The 22,017-nt window shown below is 45.8% G+C and overlaps 1 protein-coding gene across 9 annotated transcripts in view; it reads right to left on the minus strand.

Annotated features, from left to right (window-relative positions):
- Positions 1-1,155: 1,155 nt before the first annotated feature.
- The window catches only part of SPAG5 (sperm associated antigen 5), a 79,380-nt gene continuing 58,518 nt past the window's right edge, over positions 1,156-22,017 (minus strand). For 5 of the 9 annotated variants that reach the window (XM_073667867.1, XM_073667870.1, XM_073667869.1 and 2 more), the window contains 6 exons: positions 21,375-21,507; positions 21,052-21,132; positions 5,068-5,211; positions 4,862-4,936; positions 2,467-2,547; positions 1,159-1,471 (listed from right to left, as the gene is read on the minus strand). In XM_073667867.1, the coding sequence (XP_073523968.1) occupies positions 1,400-1,471; positions 2,467-2,547; positions 4,862-4,936; positions 5,068-5,211; positions 21,052-21,132; positions 21,375-21,507 (586 nt within the window). In that variant the 3' untranslated portion in view covers positions 1,159-1,399. Of the gene's footprint in view, positions 1,472-2,466; positions 2,548-4,861; positions 4,937-5,067; positions 5,212-21,051; positions 21,133-21,374; positions 21,508-22,017 lie in introns of all 9 variants that reach the window. The other 4 variants (XM_073667874.1, XM_073667871.1, XM_073667863.1 and 1 more) reach the window with 3 other exon arrangements.

Below are 22,017 nucleotides of genomic sequence, written 5' to 3' on the forward strand. Positions count from 1 at the left end.
GGGTCAGAATATGGATGAGTTTGTAAGCACTGATAAACTTAATGCTTGATTTCCAGATGAGATGATATTTATCCTTCATGCAGCACTTCGAGTAGTTTTCCTCTAAAGAGAACCTGTCATTAGGGTTATGGATTTTAAACTAAAGGTATGGCCATAATGGCGTTGTTGTACTGATTTAATAGATACCTTCAGTGAAGAAATTCACAGCCCGATTTCTTTTAAAATTGACATTAGAAGTTTTGGTCTCCATGCATCAGGGCGAGTCTGTAGGTAGGGTCTTTGGCTTTGCCACGGCCCCTCCGCTGCCTCTTAAGTCTGTACCCTCTTCCTTATTTAAATTTCGCGTCTGCTCCGTTCTAGTCTCGGCGGAGCTTGTACAGACTGATCTCTTGGCAGTCTTCAGGAAAACGGTGCCGGTGCATGCGCAGATTAAGATCTCGGCTTAATGACAAGCCGATATCTCAATCTGTGCATGCACCAGCGCCATTTTACTGAAGACCACCCGAGGTCACTCTGCACCAAATGCCATTTTACTGAGGACCCCCCATAAGATCAATCCACACAAGTGCTGCCTGCAGCTAGAACAGCGCAGGCACGAAATTTAAAGCACACCTGTCATCAGGATTGAGCTCAGTAAACTTCATACACTGTCAGGTAGGCGACATTACACTGATTAAAATGATACCTTGGTTGATGAAATCCGTCCTGTGGTCTTGTGTAATCTTTACTTTCAGTTTGGGGATAATGATATGCCCGTGCTCTAGGGAGACCTGTGGGGGGCACTCTATCTGGTGCTCTGCTTACATATTCATCTGTATGCTTTTATGACAGCTCACTGCGCCTTCACTGACCTGCCTCCTATTTTACCTAGCCCCACACTACTAGATGCATTATGTGAAATAGGAGGCAGGTCAGTGAAGGCACAGTGAGTGGTAATAAGAGCATACAGATGAATATGTAAGCAGAGCACCAGATAGAGCGCCCTCCACAGACCGCACCGAAGCACAAGCATATCATTAACTCCAAACTGAAAGTAAAGATTACACAAGAACCACAGGACTGATTTCATCAACCCAGGTATCATTTTAATCATTGTCGTGTTTCCCACCTGACAGTGTATATAGTTTACTGAGCACAATCCTGCTGACAGGTGCGCTTTAAACAAGGAAGAGAATAAAGACACCAAGAGCAGCAGAAAGGCATTGGCAGAGCTGAAGACCCTACCCACAGTCCTGCCCCAATGCACGAAGACCAAAACTTCTACAACAACCAGGCGGATCTCTTCACTGAATGTACGTGTTAAATCAGTTTAACAGCGCCATTATCGCCATATCTTTAGTTTAATATGCATAACCCTGATGACAGGTTCTCTTTAATCATTAACCATCACAAAGATTCTCTATTTCAGGAAGTCCTTCAATTGTCTCAGCTTCTCACAATTATCTACAACATCTGGTATAGAGAGGAGAATCTAGAAAATAAAAAAACACAAGTTTAATACACATACAGGCTCCATATCACTATACCGACAAGCCATAACATTAAAACCACCAGCCAAATCTTGTGCACTATGAGATTATGCAGTAAGCTACGATGCACTGCGTGATCTGACAACTTTCCATCATAGACTGCAGTAACTTGCGTAGAAACTTGTGCTACATTAGCTCTTCTGTGGGATTGGACCAGTTGGAGCCTTTGCTCCCCATACATGTGACTCTTGAACGTCCATGACGCGGTTTGGCTCATTCTCTGGTTGCCCGTTAAATACTTTTGGTTGGTACGTGCCATCGAATCTCATAGGTGACCCACAGAACCTGCCCTTTGGAGATTGAGACCTAACATCACAATTTAGCCTTGGCACAGTCATTGAGATCCTTAGAGGATATAAACTTGTATGGCTATGTACCAGAACACATGTATCCTAATACATAAAAACTGTAGAATCCAAATAGTTCAAAATATTCAATGATGCCATAGGCCAAAATATTACATTCATTTAAGTAAAAAAATAAATAACTAAAAAGCCCCCAAAGAGATTTCTAACCCTTTAGGCTCCAGTCACATGTTGCAGTGCGTTTTTTTGACAGCTGTATTCCAAAGTTGAAATCTCGGTAAAAATGAATACGTTTCTTCAAAACTGTGGCAAAAAAAATACCTTGATTTCGAATACTGCCGCAAAAACAGTGCATTTCTAATGCATAAATAAAATACGCACCCCGGCCTCAGCATGTGAATGTGGCCTGAACCTGGGCAAACAAAAAAAGATTTTGATTGGACGAGTTGAAGCCACCAGCAATAGGACATTAAAAACAAAAACAGGATGGTTGAACATTTTTAACCTGGCAGGTCATATATTTGGCAGACTACTAGCTGTTGTACATAACTTAGAAATAGTGGTCAGCCAGAATCATCCATATTTTATGGGTCTCTCTTCTAGAATTATCATCATCTATCATCTCATCTTACCTGTCGTATTCTTTCAATAATGACGTCTAGTTTCCGGACTTCTGCCTCTGAATTTGAGAGATTGGCTTCCAGTATATCCCTCTACAAAAGACATATGGCAGCAAATTAGAATAGTCATCTTTGACAGTTTAGGGCCACAGAACTGGCGCCCCTCTTTCATAATACCTCTTCATTCATTCATTCATTCAGCTGTAACTCAATATATATTCGGTCATTAAACTGAGACTATAAACTTATGTGGTAATGGAAACATTGAGAGAGCAGGTCTGAATCCTCTGGGAGACATCAGGGTAAATGTGCGATATGGTTGGTCACTTCTAAGTAACAGTAGTGCAAGGCTCAACATGGAGCCACCAAGATCACTATCCTTCCTTGTGTCTTCATCAACACCAATGGGAGAAGTGGAAGGAAAGATGTAGGAACTGGTGAAAGGATTCCATAGGACCACCAGAGCATCCATTGCCAGAGGATTACTTGCCCTGGCAATGAACTGTAATTATTTGTGGTTCATCCATGATGCCATGAGGTTGACAGTCTGAGCCACCCCCCGCCAAAGCTTGCAATGATGAGCAAAGGCAGAGAGACCACTCGTCAAGGTCTATCAAAGATAAAATGAGAAAACTTGCAACTCAATACTGTAGTCTAGTAGTGTGGATAATGGAGAAGACCAGGACAAGGCATTCTGCCCAGGAGAGAATGAGTAGTCCCCATCATGAGGTTTCATTGTACGTGCTGCACTAGTAAATAATGTATGCTATGCCTGCGGCATTGTCCATCTGATCTCAAACGGGGTGTCTCACAAGAATAACTTGCCAGTGAAGGAGAAGAAAATTGTCATGACCCCAGATTTGTTGATGGTCAGAAAAGCTTCCTGAGTGCTCCACTAGTTGTGTCATGTGGTGGAGAAACACTCCTCCCCTGACCAGAAGACTGGAGTTTGTGGTCAGGTGTAGGCAGTGTACTGGCAGGATGAAGTAATGCCGAAGAATTAAAGGGACAAAATGCCAGCACAGAAAGAATTGGTGAACCACTGGCTGTATAATCAGATTGGCAGGTTGATTGGGAAGCGGATCTCTGTCCCATTTGGAGAGACTAGTGACCTGCTGCAGGGGTCCGGAATGGAACAGGGCAAAAGGAACCAACCTGCACATCACCATCATGCAGAACCTGAGGCGGAAAGGCGATGAGACAGTTGTGGGACAAAATAGACCAGTGGATTACTCTCTTGACATACGGAATGAACAGCTCTAGGTTACAGAAGGTGTGAAGGCTGCAGGTGATCAGAAGTCACTGAATGGCCGCAGAGGTCACGTTTAATAAACATGACAAGTGACTGTCAGGAGACCGAGCCGACATTGCTGGAATGGTGCTGGTCCAAGAGGTGTGTGGGCTCTCTTTATTTTATCTGGGGCACTTTGGCATTTAAAATATGCTGTCCACTAATGGACAATCCCTTATTAATTACTTACCTTCCAGTCCGGTACTGATCCTTCGAAGTCAACGTTGTGATTCCAAATTTTATGTGGGGCATTTAAGCAATTAGGAAGTTGCTGTCCAGTAGTGGACAACTCCCAAAAGGGGCTGTCTGGAACCAAAAAGTAAGAAAAGGAGAAAAGGACTTGAAGAATCAGTCGCAGAGAACAGAAAGCCTTTTCTGTATCCTGCTGAGACTACATCTCTCACCCAAGAGTCTTCTACCCAGGAAAGCCATGTGACCTGGAAAAGAAGTAGATAGATTCACATCTGAGTGAGAGACTCAGTTGGGAGCTCCTAGTCTGACAAAGAAGGGTTTTGTAAGAGCCCGACCTGGTGATAAAATGACCTGAGTGGTTGGTGGGGCAAGACAAAAGAAAAAGTCTCCCCCTTCTTGGGAAGCAAAGGCTTGTCTGAGCAGGAGGATGAGAATGGTTGGAAAGTAAGTTGATTTGTGAGGTTTCCCTAGGTGGTTCATCCTGGACTGTCAGAAGAGAGCCTTTACATATATCCCGGCTTGTCCAGTAGGTGCCACTTGCTTGAAAAAGCACAGACGAGATTAAAAAATTGCTTTCTGATCAGTGAGCAATGCTGGCAGGGAGAAGAGAAGGTCACGGAAGCAGCACTGGAGGCTTGGGACGGTCCTGTCCTCCAAGATCTGAGTGGAGATCAGGCTCCTCCTGATAGGGCTAGGAGTGGGATAAACTGGTTGGAGGGAAGCCGCAAGGGGATGGATCCAAATTCTGAAAGTTGGGATGTGGTACACGGTCTGAAGGTGAAGAGTCGAAGTCAAGGTGAATATCGAAGGTAGGTTAGCCAGCCAGTCAAGATGAAGGAAAAACCTCAAGCAAAACAGTAACATCTATAAGGAATGATAAAAAGATTTTTCCAAGAAAACGTGTCAAATGAGGAAGATACTTACATGTCTCAATAGCCGCTGAATGGATTCAGACTTTGAATATTCAAGGTCAACTAGTTTCTCTCTCAATGTAGTTAACTAAGGGAAACAAACGCAAAATTAAAGGTCGATAAAATGAAAAAAATGTAAAAACGTAGGCGGATATGTATAATCACAAAGATTTATAGGGAAGACATCTACTATAGGAAAGGCAGACTAATCAGACTTACATCCTTGTGTAAAATCAGTTTCTCCTGAATCCAGTTTCTTGCAGCATGTGTGGGGTCCTGAGCTAGTTCTTGTTTCAGGACTTCTACCTCTTTTTCATACACCTTTAAAGACAACTGTAACTTTGCACTTTCCTGAATTAGGACCTAATAACAAAGAATATATCAAATTGTTAAAACCTTCATGTGTCATCACTAGTGTTGAGCATTCTGATACTGAAATATTGGGTATCGACCGATATTCGTGGTATCAGAGTTCTGATACGGAGTTCCGATACTTTTAGAATATCGAATACCGGAATCGGAAGTTCCCATAATGCCTGCGCTCTGCAGGGTCTCTGAAGGATGACAAGCTGGATGGCAGCGCTCAGCTTACTGTACTTGTCATTTAGTGTAAAGGATTTATAAAAAAATAATAAGTGTTTTCATGCAACGTCTCTTTAAAAAAGCCGGCCGGCAATTCAGCAGCGGTACCCGACAATTTACAACAGAAAGAATAGAGCATCACACATAGATTAGATAGATAGAAACATGTCAGTCACATATATATGAAGTACAGTGACAGTGTTGATTACTGTACTTGTCATTTAGTGTTAAAATAAAGGATTTAAAAAAAAAATTGGCGTGGGGTTCCCTGTAATTTTAGGCTCTAGCGGAGGTTAAGCAGACGGCTGGGGCAGATGTTTGAAGCCTGGGAAGGGGGTAATACCCACGGAGCTTCCCAGGCTACTAATATCAGCCCCCAGCTGAATACCTAGCCTTTACTAGCTATTAAAATGGGGGACCCCCCCAAAAAAATGACGTGGGGTCCCCCCTATTTTAATAGCTAGCAAAGGCTAGGCAGACAGCTGGGGGCTGATATTAATAGCCCAGGAAGGGTGCCATGAATATTGGCCCCCTCCCAGGCTAGAAACACCAGCCATCAGCCGCCCCAGAAATGGCGCATCCACAGGATGCGCCAATTCTGGCACTTAGCCTCGCTCTTCCCACTGCCCTGTAGCGGTGGCAGTGGGGTAATAGGGCTGGGGTTGATGTCAGCTTATAATGCCAGCTGACATCAAGCCCAGGTTAGTAATGGAGAGGCGTCTATAAGACACCCCCATTACTAACCCCATAGTCAAAGTTAAAAAAAAAAAACACAAACACCCAGAATAAAGTCCTTTAATTGAAATAAGCACACAATTTTTTAATGTTCTAAATTAAACCATACTTACCGTCACGCCCATTCCAGCTGAAGCCAATGTCTTCTGCAATAAAAGTAAAATAATAAACCAACCTCATCCTTACCTTTCCATGGTTCCCACGACAGCTTCAGCTCTGCTACATTGACATGACAGGCTGGATCGCAACAGAACGCTGCCATCCAGCTTGCCATGCTGCAGACACTGAGAAGCGCAGGCATGCTTGCGCTCCTCAGTGTCTGGCTGTGACGGCATAAAGATGAGCCGAGGTCATATCCAATGAACTCAGCTCACCTCATGCACGTCACTGACAGCGTGGGAAAATTCTCCTGCGCTCAGCGCTTCAGCAGGAGAATTCTTTCACGCTCACTGGCCTTCTAAAAAGGGCCTGGGAGACGTCGGTGGCTATCAAAGACTAATATTGCTGCCACCTCTGTAGCTAGATCAATGTGCTTGTGGGTAGAAGATCTGGAGGAGCAGTTAACATCAAAAGCTCCTAGGGAAACTATTCTCAGGTCCCTTCCCCTCCTTAAAATGTCTACAGGTATCATGGCCGACGCTTCGGCGGAGTCCGTTAGGTTTGCGGCCAGAAACAGAGCTTTATCTAATGAAACTAGACGGGCTATCTGGTTGAAAACCTGGTCTGGGGATAACCAGTCAAAAAATAAATTATGCTCCATTCCCTTTTCGGGGGATAGGGTATTTGGGCCAGTATTAGACGACATCTTGGAAAAACATCTGATAAAAACAAAGGGTTTCCCGAGGATAAACCTCATAGATATCAGCCCTTTCGGAGAGCCCGCCCCTCGCATAAGCCAGATTATAAGGGTAAAGGAAAGTCCGGCAGATGGAGTTACCCTAAGGGGAACAAGGGCAGAGGGCCCCCCTTTAGTTCAGCATCCGGCTCGAGAAAGCAATGACGCCATACGAGTAGGGGGACGTCTAATGTCGTTCTTCAGAGGCTGGCAAAAAATATCACAGAATCCTTGGATTCTAAAAACAGTATCCTCAGGATACAAAATCGAATTTGCCCAGTTACCCCCGGAGAGGTTTATTCTCACCAATCCCCAGCCAGTGTCCAGTACTTCACTCATGTGGTTGAAGTACAGAAACTTTTAAAAATAGGGGCCATAAGTCCGTTTCCCCGGGTAGAGAGGTTCCAGGGACACTACTCAAGACTCTTTTCCATCAGGAAACCCTCTGGAGAAACGCAAATAATAATAAACCTAAAACCGTTAAACCACTGGGTAAAATACAAACGGTTTAAGATTAGTGTTGAGCCACCCCCGTAGTGTTCGAGTTCGGTTCGGTTCGTCGAACACCCGTGTGTTCGCCGAACTGTTCGTCGAACACCTTCGAACACCGTTAAAACCAATGGCAGGCAAACAAAAACACATAGAAACACATAGAAAACACCTTCAAAGGTGTCCAAAAGCTGACAAACTGCTCAGAAGACACAACTAACACATGGAAAAGTGACAAGTACATATAGTCATGCTTAAAGAAAAGAGGTGGAGGAGTAAAAGGAGGGGGAGACACAGATATAGGCATGTCATGCCCTTCTAAAATCCAAAAAGTGAGAAGCCGACACGTTCAGTCCGCTCCTGCCCGTGCCACCTCCGTGTCGCCGGGTTTGTGCCAGAGCCGCGGTGAACCCTGACGGCCAGCCCCCCTCTCCCAATACTGGTGCCTGTCCGCTGGTGGGTCGAGCAAGCCCCCCTGTGGTGGAGGCAGCTCTAAGCTTTTTAATTTAAATTGTCTCTCTAATTTGAATAAATACACTTTAAATCCATTTACAAGGATCTATTGGAGGGCAAGTCTCATGCCAGCAGCCGCGTAATTCCAGCTCCAGTAGCGTCCACTAAAGCTGCTGCAGTTAAAAAGCTTTTATAAGGATCGAGCTCGGCTGTCCACCGCAAGGCATCCTACTGCCAGTCCCAGCCCCTATGCCTTGGGGTGCCTCCTGATGCTCTTCACTGAGTATCCCGTGGTCCCGAAGCATTTCCTTTGAAAAAATGAAGTGTCCAAACTACAGGTGGTGTAGCTTGCTTAACAGCCGGGATAATCCGCTGACTAGCAGACCCTGCTACTAGGCACAAAGTATTTCCTGGGCTAGATGCAGTTAAAAATTTGTAATTAGATACTCTCGTTGGATGCTGAGAAAGCATTCCATAGAGTCTCCAGGCACGCCATATATGATTCTCTTAAAAAGCTTGGGGTAGGGGTCTAGGGGACCCTTTTATAGCCAAAATCACGGTCCTGTATCGGAATACGTCACCTAGGCTGAAGATAAATGGAACTGTAGCACCCTGAGGGCTCGGTTGCTACAGAGGTATTGCACCTCACCCAGAGGTGTGATATCTCACTCTCAGGTAAGGATGTAGTGTGGATCAGGACTCGACACCTGCATGCATTACACCACATTGCCGTGGGGCAGGGCGACCAATATGCCTCTGAGATGGGCACGACAGTCCCTGTCCCTGGCTGGAGTGGGGGGAGGGAACACTGAGGAAGGGGAACCCTGTAGTGCAGGAGCAGGGAGGAAGCAGTTCCTGGGTGCATTGAGAAGGGAGTATAAAAGGTGGGCACCATCTTAGTTCAGTGCAGAGAAGTCTGAGCAGAAGTGGCAGGGAGCAGGGGCTCTGCATGAGCTCTGCTCCGGAGGCGGGCCTAGTAACAGAGGCCCAGGCCTGGAAGAGGGAGAAGGAAGGAAGAGGAGCGGAGAAGGCTCCAGGAACGAGGAACGAAGGGATCTCAGGGGTGCGGACGGGCGAGTCGCCACCGCACGCCCGAATCCACCTGCGTGGAGGGGTCAGGCCAAAGGGGGAGACCGGTCCCCGAAACTAGTGGAGGCAGGAAACGACCCTCAGCTAGAAACAGGAGGCTGTGACATTTTATGTGGCGCAGCCCCTCGCTACACCCGCTAGGAAGGCACCACATAGGGTCAGGGAAACTGGCGCCAAGTTTACCAAGAGGAGGCCCGAGGCAGCCGGACAGAAGGGTTGGTAAGAAAGGCCAGACAAAGGACACACAAAGGGGGTCCTGTGAAGCACTCCAAAGTTATCTGGGAGTTGTCTGAGCCCCTCACCTGGTGAGCACAGTACGACGTGGGCAGCCGTTACCTGCAGACGTGGTCTGGATAATAAGAACTGTGAGTAAAGGCCCTGGACTGCAACACTGACTCCGTGTCATTACTGCTGCTGCCCTGCACCATCACCCCCATCCTCCGCATACACTGCCCTGAGGCTATACTCCTCCCGTGGGGAGTTATGCTACGCTCTGCTGCACCCACAACACCAGCCTCAGCGGTCTGCCCTGGAGCGGCGGTTCACTCTGACCGCAATCCACGGGTGGCGTAGTCGGACATTTAAACATCAAAACCACATAAATAGTTCCGCCACTGGTTTGACCGCCCTGAGCCACGGAACCGGGTTGCCGCCACGGAGACTACAACCACCAGCATCCACCAAAAAGGGTCCGGCTCCGGGTGTCCCAAGGCCCAGGGGGCGCGTCAGAACATTTTCATCACCTTTCACAATCACCAATGGGACAAGGCAGGGATGTTCTCTGTCCCCTCTCTTATACATCCTAGTGACGGAGCACCTGCTCTCATCAATTCGCCATAACCCCAATATTAGGTGGATTGAGGTGGGAGGCACCGAGTACAAGTGCTCTCTATTTGCTGATGATGTCCTAGTATATATCACTCAATCACATATATCCATCCATGCTGTTATGGCTGAAATAGATCACTTTGTTACATGGTCAAATTTTAAAATCAATGCAGCGAAGTCTGAGGCCCTCGATGTCTCCCTCCCCAAATCCATATAGGATTCCATCCAGTCCAACTTTCCCTTTGCCTGGCCCTCACAGGGTATCAAATACTTAGGAATTCCTATTCATAGAGACCTCTCCCATCTATGTTATCTTAATTTTGGGCCCTTTATTGAACAACTCCATACAGACCACGGTTGGCAAGTTAGAACTGTAAGATTCACTACGTGAACCACTGGTGTTTTGTGGAAAAGCACATGTACACTGTGTTCCAAATTATTATGCAAAAAGTGTTTAGGAGTGATAAGGGAAGAATTTGTTTGTTTGTCAGTTAAACTCATTGATGGTGATGTGTGTCAGGGCTCTTTATATCACTGTAAGCAATTGCAGACACCTGTGCTAATTAGTTTGGCAGGTGTGTCCAATGAAAGGCAAGACTACTTAAGAAGGCTGTCTCACATTATTAAGCAGCCTACATTTTCTGCCAAAATGGGAAAGAAAAAGGATGTGTCGGCTGCGGAGAAGCAACAAATTGTGGAGTGTTTAGGTCAAGGCATGACTACAATCAACATTGTGCGATGATCAGGATGAAGTGTCTTGGCAATCAAGAAGTATGTAGCTGATTCACAGTACACACGTGTGCGTGCTGATAAGGGCAAATTGAGGACTCTTTCCTACAGGCAATTACGTCAGGTTAAAAGAGCAGCGGCAAAAAAGCCTTGTCATAGCAGCAGACAAGTTTTTGAAGCCGCTTGTGCCTCCAACGTCCCCCGAACAACAAGATGCAGGGTCCTTCAGAGGTTTGCAGCTGTGCATACGCCATCCTGTCGACCTCCTCTATCCACTTCACACAAGCAGAAATGGCTCCAGTGGGCCAAACATTACATGAAGACTGATTTCAAAACTGTTTTGTTCACGGATGAGTGCCGTGCAGCGCTCGATGGTCCAGATGGATGGAGTGGAGGATGGCTGGTTGATGGACACCCCACGCAAACACGGCTACAGCGCCAACAAGGAGGAGGTGGAGTAATGTTTTGGGCTGGAATCATGGGGAGAGAGATTGTCGGCCCCTTTAGGATCCCTGAAGGCGCTAAAGATGAACTCCATAATGTATGTGGATTTTCTCAAACAGCACTTCCTGCCATGGTTCAAGAAGAAGAACCGTGTATTTCACAGCAAGATCATTTTTCTGCATGATAATGCACCATCTCATGCTGCACATAAAACATCTGCATCTCTGGCTGATATGGGCATAAAAGGGGACAAACTTATGGTGTGACCCCCATGCTCCCCTGACCTCTACCCCATTCAGAACCTTTGGAGCATCATCAAAAGGAGTGTCTATGATGGCGGGAGGCAGTTCACATCTAAGCAACAGCTCTGGGAGGGTATTCTGTCCTCATGCAAAACAATTGAAGCAGAAACCATCCAAAACCTGACAAATTCAATGGACGAGAGAGTTCAGAAGCTCCTTTCGAACAAGGGGTCCTATGTGAAAATGTAACATCACCTAGAATAAAGTTTTGAGTTGAAAACTGTTTGATTTCAGTTTCTAACAACCTGCTAATGCTTATAATTTCAAAAATGACCATTTTTTTGGTCTTTATTAAAATGAAAAGGTTGATCGAAGAGTTTGGGGGATCTAAGAGTGTGGCAACCCAGTAGTCATGATTACTTCGAATTCTGACAATATGAGGGTCATGCTGCAGGTAGTGCAGCAAGAAGGCACTTATGTGTCTTGCGCATCTCGGAGCCCCAAAATTATTTTCCGGGCTAGATGCAGCTAAAAATTATTATTAATTTTAAATCTGGTGAAGCTTTAGTATAGATGGCCTAATAGGATCAGTGCTGCACACTGCTACAAAGCCCAAATTATTTTCCAGTCAAGATACAGATAAACATGATTAGTAATTTTAAATCTGGTGGAGCTTATTATAGATGGCCTAATAGAATCAGTGCTGCACACTGCTACAAAGCCCAAATTATTTTCCAGCCAAGATACAGATAAACATGATTAGTAATTTGAAAGCTTAAAACGGTTGGTAGGGTGATTTTAACCAATCATCAAGCTTTTACTCTCCCCAGGATGACACAGGGGTAGAAAAGTCGTTTCGGATCCATGATTTGTTCATCTTTATGAACGTGAGTCTGTCTACATTATCAGTGGAGAGCCGCGTGCGCTTATCTGTCAGCACACCACCAGCAGCGCTGAACACACGTTCAGACAGAACGCTGGCTGCGGGGCATGACAAGATCTCCAAGGCGTAAGTGGCTAGCTCCGGCCATTTATCCAGATTGGAAGCCCAAAAAGAGCAAGGGTCCAGTGACACAGTCGTGGCTTCAATGTTTACTTGGAGATACTCCTGTACCATCGTCTCTAGGCGTTGACTATGTGTCAGACTTCTTGTCTCCTGTGGCCTTGCAAAGGATGGGCTAAAAAAGTGGTGAAATGATTCCGCAAAATTGATGTTACCAGCAGATACTGTGGTTCTGTTACGGTTTGAGTGCTGAACACTTGACGGTCCCACGGTTGGCAAGTTGGAACTGTGAGATTCACTACGTGCACCACTGGTATTTTGTGGAAAAGCACATGTAAGATTCTGCAACAGTCTCTGCTGATACTCCTGCATGCGTGCATCCCTTTCTATGGCAGGAATAATTTCTGCAAATTTACTTTTGTACCGGGGATCTAACAGTGTGGCAACCCAGTAGTCAGGATTATTTCTAATTCTCACAATTCGAGGGTCATGTTGCAGGTAGTGCAGCAAGAAGGCACTCATGTGTGTTGCGCATCCAGGAGCACCAAGTCCCTGTTGTGTTGGTGGCGAGGTAACAATCATGCTTCCTTCCTCTGTCCTCTCCCCCCAACCTCGCACAACAGAAATGTGATCAAGGTCTCCCTCATCTGATGAGTCTTCCATCAGTTCGTCCTCCACTTCTTCCTGGGCTCCTGCACCTTCCTCACTAGTTTGGCTGCTACCATGCGCCCTGGTAAAACCATCTCCCCCACCCTCACATGCCTGCCGCCTTGGTGCTGCCGACCGTCTGGACCTTGCAGATGTTAGCCCTTCCGCATACAACTCCTCCTCCTCTACTTCCTCCACCTCCTCTTGTGCCACCACCTGACTCCGAATTCTGTTTAACATGTGCTCCAGCATGTAAATCACCGGAATAGTCATGCTGATAATGGCATCGTCAGCACTAAACATCTTCGTCGCCATTTCAAAACTGTGCAGAAGGGTGCATAGGTCCCTGATCTGAGACCACTCCTCCAGCGTGATTTGCCTCACCTCTGGATCTCGTTGGCCCAGGCTATACGTCAGAACGTATTGCACCAGGGCTTGTCGGTGCTGCCACAGTCGCTGCAACATGTGCAGAGTTGAATTCCACCGGGTAGGCACATCGCATTTTAGCCGGTGAAGTGGCAGGCCCAACGACTTCTGTAGAGATGTAAGTCGCTGAGCTGCGGGATGCGAACGGCGGAAGTGAGCACACAGCGACCGTGCCCTCTGCAGAAGGCCATCTAGTCTGGGATAGTGGGCTAAAAATTGCTGGACAACCAGGTTCAACACGTGAGCCATACAAGGCACGTGTGTGACATTGCCCCGGCGAAGGGCCGCACCCAGGTTTGCAGCATTGTCGCACACAGCCTTCCCTGGTTTCAGGTCCAGTGGAGACAACCATTCATGAAATTGGTTCTCCAGAGCTGACCACAACTCCTCAGCTGTGTGACTCACATTTCCCAGACATTTCAATGTAAAAACCGCCTGATGACGTTGAGCCCTACTGCCAGCATAGTAAGGAGGTGTGCAGGATCCCTTCTGCGCAGTTAGAAAGCTTGTGGCATGACCAGACAGGCTTTGGGTGCAGGTGGAAGACCGAGAGGAGGTTGAGGAGGCAGAAGCAGTGGAGGAACTTTGAGATAAAGAGGATTGACGCACAACTCGTGGGGACGGCAAGACTTGGACAGCAGCCCCTTGTCCTGCTGTCACCATAGTTACCCAGTGCCCAGTCAGCGACATGTAACGCCCCTGTCCATGCCTACTCGTCCAAGTGTCTGTGGTGAAATGCACCCTGTCACACACAGAGTTTCTCAAAGAAGCGGTGATGTTGTGTGCGACATGCTGGTGGAGCGCAGGCACACCTTTCTTTGAGAAGTAGTGCCGACTGGGCATCTGGTACTGGGGCACTGCGACGGACATAAGGTCTCGAAAATCCTCTGTGTCCACCAGGCGGAAAGGCAGCATTTCTGTAGCCAAGAGCTTTAGGATGGTGAAATTCAACCTCTTAGCTTTCTCATGGCTAGGAGGAAATGGTCTTTTACTTGTCCACATCTGAGGGACCGAGGGCTGGCTATTGTGCTTAGACGGGGTTGATAAGGGTGTCCCCGGCAAACTGCCGGTCTGTGAGGAAGATGCAGGCGGACATGTTAAGTTGCCTTGATCCAAAGGTGGTGCTATCGATGTCGGACAGCGCTCAACACCAGCTGGTGTTACAACCTCCAAAGAAAATGATGACCTGCCAATCACGCTGGCTGTTGCGGGTAAAGAGGTGGCAGGTCTGCGCCCCAAAACAGGTGTGACTGCTGTCCCCCCAGTCACAGAGGATGAAGAGGCCGCGGATGCACAAGATATGGCAGACGGTGGTTGGCCCGGCCGGCTAGGCCGCATTGTAGCACACTGAGCTTCCCACTGCAACTTATGCTTCATGTCCATGTGCCGGTTCATGCATGAAGTACTCAAACTATGTATTTTTTGGCCTCTACTTAGCTTTTGCTGACAAATGTTACAGATAACACGAGTTGGGTCATCTTTATCGATCTGAAAAAATGCCCAGGCTATGCAAGGCTTAGCACCCATGCGACCTGAAGAGCCACCACGACTTGTGGTGAGAGGCAGAGTTGTGTTTGAGGATGCAGTTGTTGACGTGCTTCCAGTACTACGTCTCTGTCCAGGAAGGCGCAACCTGACCTCGTCGTCACTAGCATCTTCCTCCACCTCCTCTGCTGACCTCATCTCTTGGCTGACTGTGGGTTGACAGTAAGTGGGATCTCCAACCTCATCATCATCACCCTGTGCGTTATCACACCCGTCGTCCTCAGAGCCAACCTGTTCCTGCCCTGACAAAAAACTAAAGTTGTCGCTCCAATCAGGTATTTGAGTCTTATCATCGTCTTCCTCATTGTCTCCACCAACAGGAGTTACAGTTTGGGAATGAGGGTCTACATTATGGTCAGAACCTTCTGCGTCTGGTCCTGGATCCGACTCATAAAGATTCTGGGCATCAGTGCAGATCATTTCCTCGTCTGGATTCACAGAAGCGCTGGAGTCGACCTCTGATTCCCAGGCTATAGTATGAGTAAACAGCTCTGCAGACTCAACCATCTGTTCTACCTCATACTCAGACGGGCAGCTGGAGATTTGGGAGCTGTGAGGAAGCAAGTGCGATTGGGGTGACACCTTTGAGGACTGGAGTATTTGTGATGTTGAAGTTGATGTGGAGGAGAGCCCACTTAAAGGAGCACTTGATATCCGTTGAAGCACCTGCTGTTTTTGTGCCTCATCTTGGAATTTGTAGCGATTGGCGTGGCCGTAAGAAAGGGATCTTATCACATTGTCCGCTAAAAGAAGTAGACATTTTAGTTTGGCTGGAAGATGGTCTTTCTTCTGCAGATGTTACTGTTGCTTTAACACCTACCCCACGGACACAACCTTTTTTCCCCTTCCCAACACGCCTATTCCCCTTTCCACCAGCAGCAGGCCTTTTTCCACTCATTTTGGTGGTTAACTAATTCACAACTCTGGAGTTGTTTGCACAAAAAAACAATGGATGGGAACCGAGCAGAGCTGAGTGGCCAAACTGTGGTATTAGGCCAAAACTATTGGCTGGGTTAGATGCAGAAAAAAATTATATTCAATTTGCAACCTGATGGAGGTCAGTATAGATGGACTAATAGAGAAAGTCCCACACACTGCTAGAAGGCCAAATATTTTTTCAGAGCTAGATGCAGAAAAAAATATATTCAGTTTGCAACCTGATGGAGGTCAGTATAGATGGACTAATACAACAAGTCCCACACACAGCTAGAAGCCCAATATTTTTTCAGAGGTAGATGCAAAAAAAAATATATTCAGTTTGCAACCTGATGGAGGTCTGTATAGATGGATTAATAGAACAAGTCCCACACACAGCTAGAAGCCCAATATTTTTTCAGAGGTAGATGAAGAAAAAAATATATGCAGTTTGCAACCTGATGGAGGTCAGTATAGATGGACTAATACAACAAGTCCCACACACAGCTAGAAGCCCAATATTTTTTCAGAGCTAGATGCAGAAAAAAATTATATTCAATTTGCAACCTGATGGAGGTCAGTATAGATGGACTAATAGAATAATGCTATGCCCAAAAGATTTTACTTCACTAGGTGCAGTAAAAAAATTGGTATTCTATACACAGGTGGTATATCTTGCAACACAGATAGTCAGTGGAGTAGCCTAACACACTCTGCAATAGGCCAAAAAGGATTAGCTTTGCTAGATTCAGCCAAATGCTGTGAAAAAAACTTGCACAGCACTGGCACAGACCTGCCTGGCAAAAACTGATAGGAACTGATGTAACCTAGTCCTGAAAAGGACTGCAATTACAATTAGTCTTTACTCCCACAATCTATCTATTTAAGAGCACAGACCTGCCTGATAAAAGTCGTAGGAAATGCTGTAACCTAGTCCTTAAAAGGACTGCAATCACAACTATTCCCTACTCCCAAGCTATCTGTAGATTTGTGCGAAAATTGGCTTGAAATTAACAAGGTATAGCGCACACAGCAACAGCGGTGCCGTCTAACACGCAGCTGCAGCAGTGAGAAAATGGTGGCGACGGGGAAAATGGCTGGGTCTTATAGGGCAAGGACATGTGACATACACTGCCAATGACACATGCCCTTGCTTGTGTGAAAAAAAGCACTTCGCTCCGTGTGTGCGCTGCTGATAGGCTGACAGATTGCACCTCCCCACTGTAAATGCGGGAAAGAAAAAAAAAATGGAGATCTTCATTGTTCCTGCAGAGATCCATCCCCTGCCCCTCCCCCCGCCCCGCTGTACACTCAAACTGCGTATTAACATTAATTTTCATCATTACTGAGAAAAAATCCAGTTATGATTTTGGTGCACGAACAGTTATCGAACATAACCTCGAACAGCCGAATTTTTCTCAAATTGTTCGTGTTCGCCGACCGGCTCGAACACCGCCCAAAACAGCTCGAATTTGAGATTGGCGAACAGTTCGAGTAGAACAACGCTCATCTCTATTTAAGATGGAGTCAGTTCGGTCTACCATTCCCCTGATAGAGGGGCCGTGATGTGTACCTTGGACCTCCAAAAAGCATACTACCATGTACCCATCCATCCCATTGATCAGAAATATTTGAGATTTGCAATAAAAGTGGGAAATCAGATCCACCATTTTCAGTTCAGGTGTCTCCCCTTTGGTCTGGCCTCAGCACCACGGGCGTTTACAAAGCTAATAACAGAAGTAGTAGCCCAATTAAGACGTTTGGGAATCATCATAGTTCCTTACCTCGACGATTTCCTTCTGGTGGGGGGGGTCTCGTCGGGAGCTTCTAGACCATGTAAGGGTATCCATTTCCACCCTCCAAGAATTGGGTTGGCTGATAAATTGGGACAAATCAGACCTAGATCCCGGGGAAAGTAAAAACTTTCTGGGAGTCACTCCGGATTCTTGCCTAAAAACATCATTTCTACCCGTAGAAAAGCGGAGGTCACTGAGAAGAGAGATTGTTCAGTTTCCAAAGAATCATTGCTCCATCAGAAGTGCAATGAGGATCCTGGGACTGATGACGGCCTGCATTCCATGTGTCAAATGGAGCTAGTTTCATGCCCGGCATCTACAAAAAGCTGTTCTGTCGGCCTGGGACAGGCGTCAGATAATGCCCCTTTCCAGAGCGGTAAGAAGGTCCCTATTATGGTGGACGCTTCCAGAAAATCTCCAGGTGGGAGTAGCTTGGATCCCCTCCCCAGCCATAGTAATTACCACCGACGCCAGTCAGTCAGGGTGGGGTGCCCACGTAGAGGGAAAGTTCTTTCAGGGAACCTGGTCCCCAGAAATTTGTGTAAGGTCCTCAAATTATCGGGAATTACGAGCCATGTGGGAGGTTCTCCGCCAGAACAGACAATTGTTTCTGAAAAGACATATAAAAGTCTTGTCAGACAACACAACAGCAGTGTCTTTTCTGCAGCATCAGGGAGGCCCAAGACACCCTTTACTGCAGAGCCTTTCTACAAAGAGGTTTCTTTGGATAGAAAGAACAGCCCTATCTATAACACGTGTCCACTTAACAGGGGCTCAGAATCAGATAGCAGACTTCCTGAGCAGACGGAGGATATGTCCCACAGAGTGGGTACTGAATATGCAGGTCTTCATCAATCTTACCTGTCGTTGGGGTACTCCAGAAATAGACGTCTTTGCAAGCAGAAAAAATGCCAAGGTGAGGAGATTCTACTCCCTAAATCCGCTAGACAATCCGGAAGGAATAGACGCCCTATCCCAGCAATGGAACAAGGGCCTGTTATATGCATTTCCTCTGTTAGCTCTGATACCGAGGGTACTAAGAAAAGTGCAGGAAGATCAAGCAAGGATAATACTGGTGGTACATTTTTGGCCGAGGAGGAGCTGGTTTCCTCTATTGGCCAAGATGGCACTGGAAGACCCTGTCCAGCTTCATTTGAGGAAGGACCTTCTTCATCAGGGTCCTGTGTTCTACCAAGAAGTAGACAGATTGCATCTTACGGCATGGATGCTGAGAGGCAGATCTAGAAGTCCAGAGGACTTTCTGATCAGGTGATAAAAACCCTACAGGCAAGTCGAAAACCAGTGACCATATATAGTAACATTTGGAAAAAATTCTGCTCAGAATGTGGAGACTCAGCTATCGATGTTTCTAACCCAAATATCCCTAGGGTTTTGGATTTTTTACAGGCCGGGTTTAAAACCAAGTACTCTAAGAGTCCAGGTCTCTGCCCTGAGCGTATTCTTTGATACACAATTGGCAGCGAATCCTTGGATAGCTAGGTTTTCCAAGGCGGTTCAGAGATTGAGACCATGGGTTAAAAGATCTGTTGCTCCTTGGGACCTCAATCTTGTTCTTAATGCTCTTTGTAAACATCCATAAAAGCCGTCCAAAGACTTGACCATTGGTAGACTCACCTTTAAGACAGCTTTCCTGGTAGCAATTACAACTGCTAAAAGGGTCGGGGAGATACAGGCCTTATCCACAGAGGACCCGTACTTGAAGATTTATGAAGATAGGATGTATCGAATCTAAGAACTATTCTTTCTACCCAAGGTTGCTTCTACCCATAATATAAAATCAGGAAGCGGTACTTCCGTCCTTTTGTCAAAATCCTAAAAATCAAAAGGAAGTCTTCTTCCATTCCCTGGACGTTACGGCAAGCAGTCATCACTTATTTAGAGGCCACGCAGGGTTGGAGAAAGGATCACAACCTGTTTGTCTAGTTTGGGGGTACAAATAGAGGTAAAAAAGCGTCAAAAAAGACAATTGCCAGGTGGATTAAGTCTACAATAGGTCTAGCCTATTCGGCAGAAGGAAAGACCCTTCCTGTTGAGTTGAAGGCTCATTCGACTCGATCAACGGCCACTTCTTGGGCAGAGAGAGGGGGGTCCTCGGTGAAGTAGATATGTAAGGCCGCAACTTGGTCTAACCCAAGAACATTTTCTAGACATTACAAGCTAGATGTTGTAGCCAGTCAGAGAAAGGCTTTTGGTAGGAAAGTTCTCCATGTGGTGGTCCCACCCTAAAATCAATACTTTGGTATTCTCCATGGTGCTGTCAGGGGGACGTCCTGGAAAACGGTAATTAGTCTTACCGGTGATTGTATTTCCAGGAGTCCATCCTGACAGCACAGTTAGTTCCCTCCCTTTTATGTTATATACAGTGTGAAGTAACATTGTTATAAAGAATTCTAATAATTTTTTTTGTTTGTTGCAACCATCCTGGTGTGGTACTTAGAAATAACACTGAAGGGTGGAGGGAGGGGAGGGCTTTTAACCTCTCTGTGTTTCCTGTCCCTGTAAGGATAAGAAGGACGTCCTCCATGGTGCTGTCAGGATGGACTCCTGGAAATACAATTACCGGTAAGACTAATTACCATTTTTCTGGCTGCAAAAGTTTTGCAAATTGCTGAAAAGAAAAATCAAACTTCATGCAAATGAAGCTGCAAGTGCACAGAGGGCGGGCCGATTCCCAGCTAGTACATCAATGCGCTTTACTTCCCACCTAGCTCCACCTACATGTGCAGGAATTAAATCTATTCTGTGCCTCAGCAGTCATAGCGGCACAGGAGAGAAGTCAATAAAAAACAAGGATGACTTTTTGGGAACGCAAAGAATCGCTGAACGTGCTAGGAATTAACCCATCCTCAACACATTTGCAACCTCATTTACTGAAACACACAATGTTGATTTTGGATGAATCATACATATGGGTCAGGAAGGTATGTGTAAACTTGTTTTTATGACACCAGCCAGCAATGAAATTAGTTTAATGACATTAAAGCTTTGGAGAGGGTCCCTTTAGTAAGGGGCGATACATACATGTAAACCATTTAACGGAAAGCAAGGCGTTTCAGGGTTTTCATTTGGTAAATGCTGTAAAATATCAGAACAACCATTATTTACCTAATGAATGAACCCACCCAGCACAACTCTGCTGATGTCAGCTTCCTGGCGACCTGTTTAGTTCTCTGCAGCATTCATGTGCTGTCTAGCCAAATGATCACAGCAGCCAATCATTGGCCCCAGCACTGGCGCGGATGGAAACAGCACTAATGTGATGGAGTCAGTGACTGGCTGAGAAGTAACGAGACAGACAGGAGCACAGGTGCTGGAGTGACAGGGAGATCACCAGGTAAACAATGGTTATTGTCATATGGTACCTAGTAATCATAACCCAGGTGTCATAAGACAATAGAGTGCACGACTACACAGATTTATTACCTCTCTCTTTTTCGCCTCACTAAACTGCTGCAATATTTTCTGTTCTTGTTGATTGACAACCTCCTGAAGTTCACTGATGCACTGCAGACAAAAGCTTCGTATCAGTCATTACATCTCAAATCACATCACATCACTGGCACAGTATATGTATATAGTTAATAGAAGTTAACTGCAAAATGATAAAATAAACTGGAGATTTTTAATTTTTTTTTTTGCAGTTCATCATTTGAAAAAAAACAAATCTATTCCTTAAATCTACAGTAAAAATAGGAACGTATCCTGATAGGAACATGTAACCAGAGGTAAAGGATCTGCACAGTCACCTTGTGTTTCCCGTTGATTTTCTCATCCAATAGACAATTTTTCCTTTTCAGGTTGCCAAGCTCTTCCTGGAGGACACGGATTTCAGATATATGCTGAAAACTTTGACTCTTGAGATCTTTTTTTAGAGATGAGCTGAGAGAAAAAAAAAAATCTTTTAAAATTACCATCAATATTTTTGGGGAATGGCCGAAAACAGCATGGAGCAAGAACATGAATAGAAGTTATTACAGAAAGAGTAAACTTACCATTAATAAATCTGCAGATCCAAAATATGAAGATTATTATAGTGGAAACGCCAATTAAATGCTTGACATGCTCTTAATCAAAAGCACTTTAAATGGGTAGCAACAAGTCAATAGGTTATCCCATATTGAGAGAATACAAGATACCTTAGTGATTAATAAGGGTCTCATAGATCCCAAGAATGGGGTTCTGAAAAGCCCAGTCTGAATGGAGTAGTAGTCAAGCATGTGCACATCCACTCCATTCATCCTTTATGGGACTGCCATAGAAGACAAAACACAGAACGGATTAAAAGAGCAGTTTTCAGGCATAAAGCGGCTTCAAATAGAGCAAAATGTTGCGCCTTTTGGTGTTTGTCTGTCAACATTATGAATATTGAACGGAGCTGAGCCAACAGGG

The sequence above is a fragment of the Phyllobates terribilis genome, unplaced genomic scaffold (genome assembly GCF_046119375.1).
Source record: "Phyllobates terribilis strain yellow unplaced genomic scaffold, ASM4611937v1 Scaffold_2__4_contigs__length_985480577, whole genome shotgun sequence".
Classification (NCBI taxonomy): Eukaryota; Metazoa; Chordata; class Amphibia; order Anura; family Dendrobatidae; genus Phyllobates; species Phyllobates terribilis.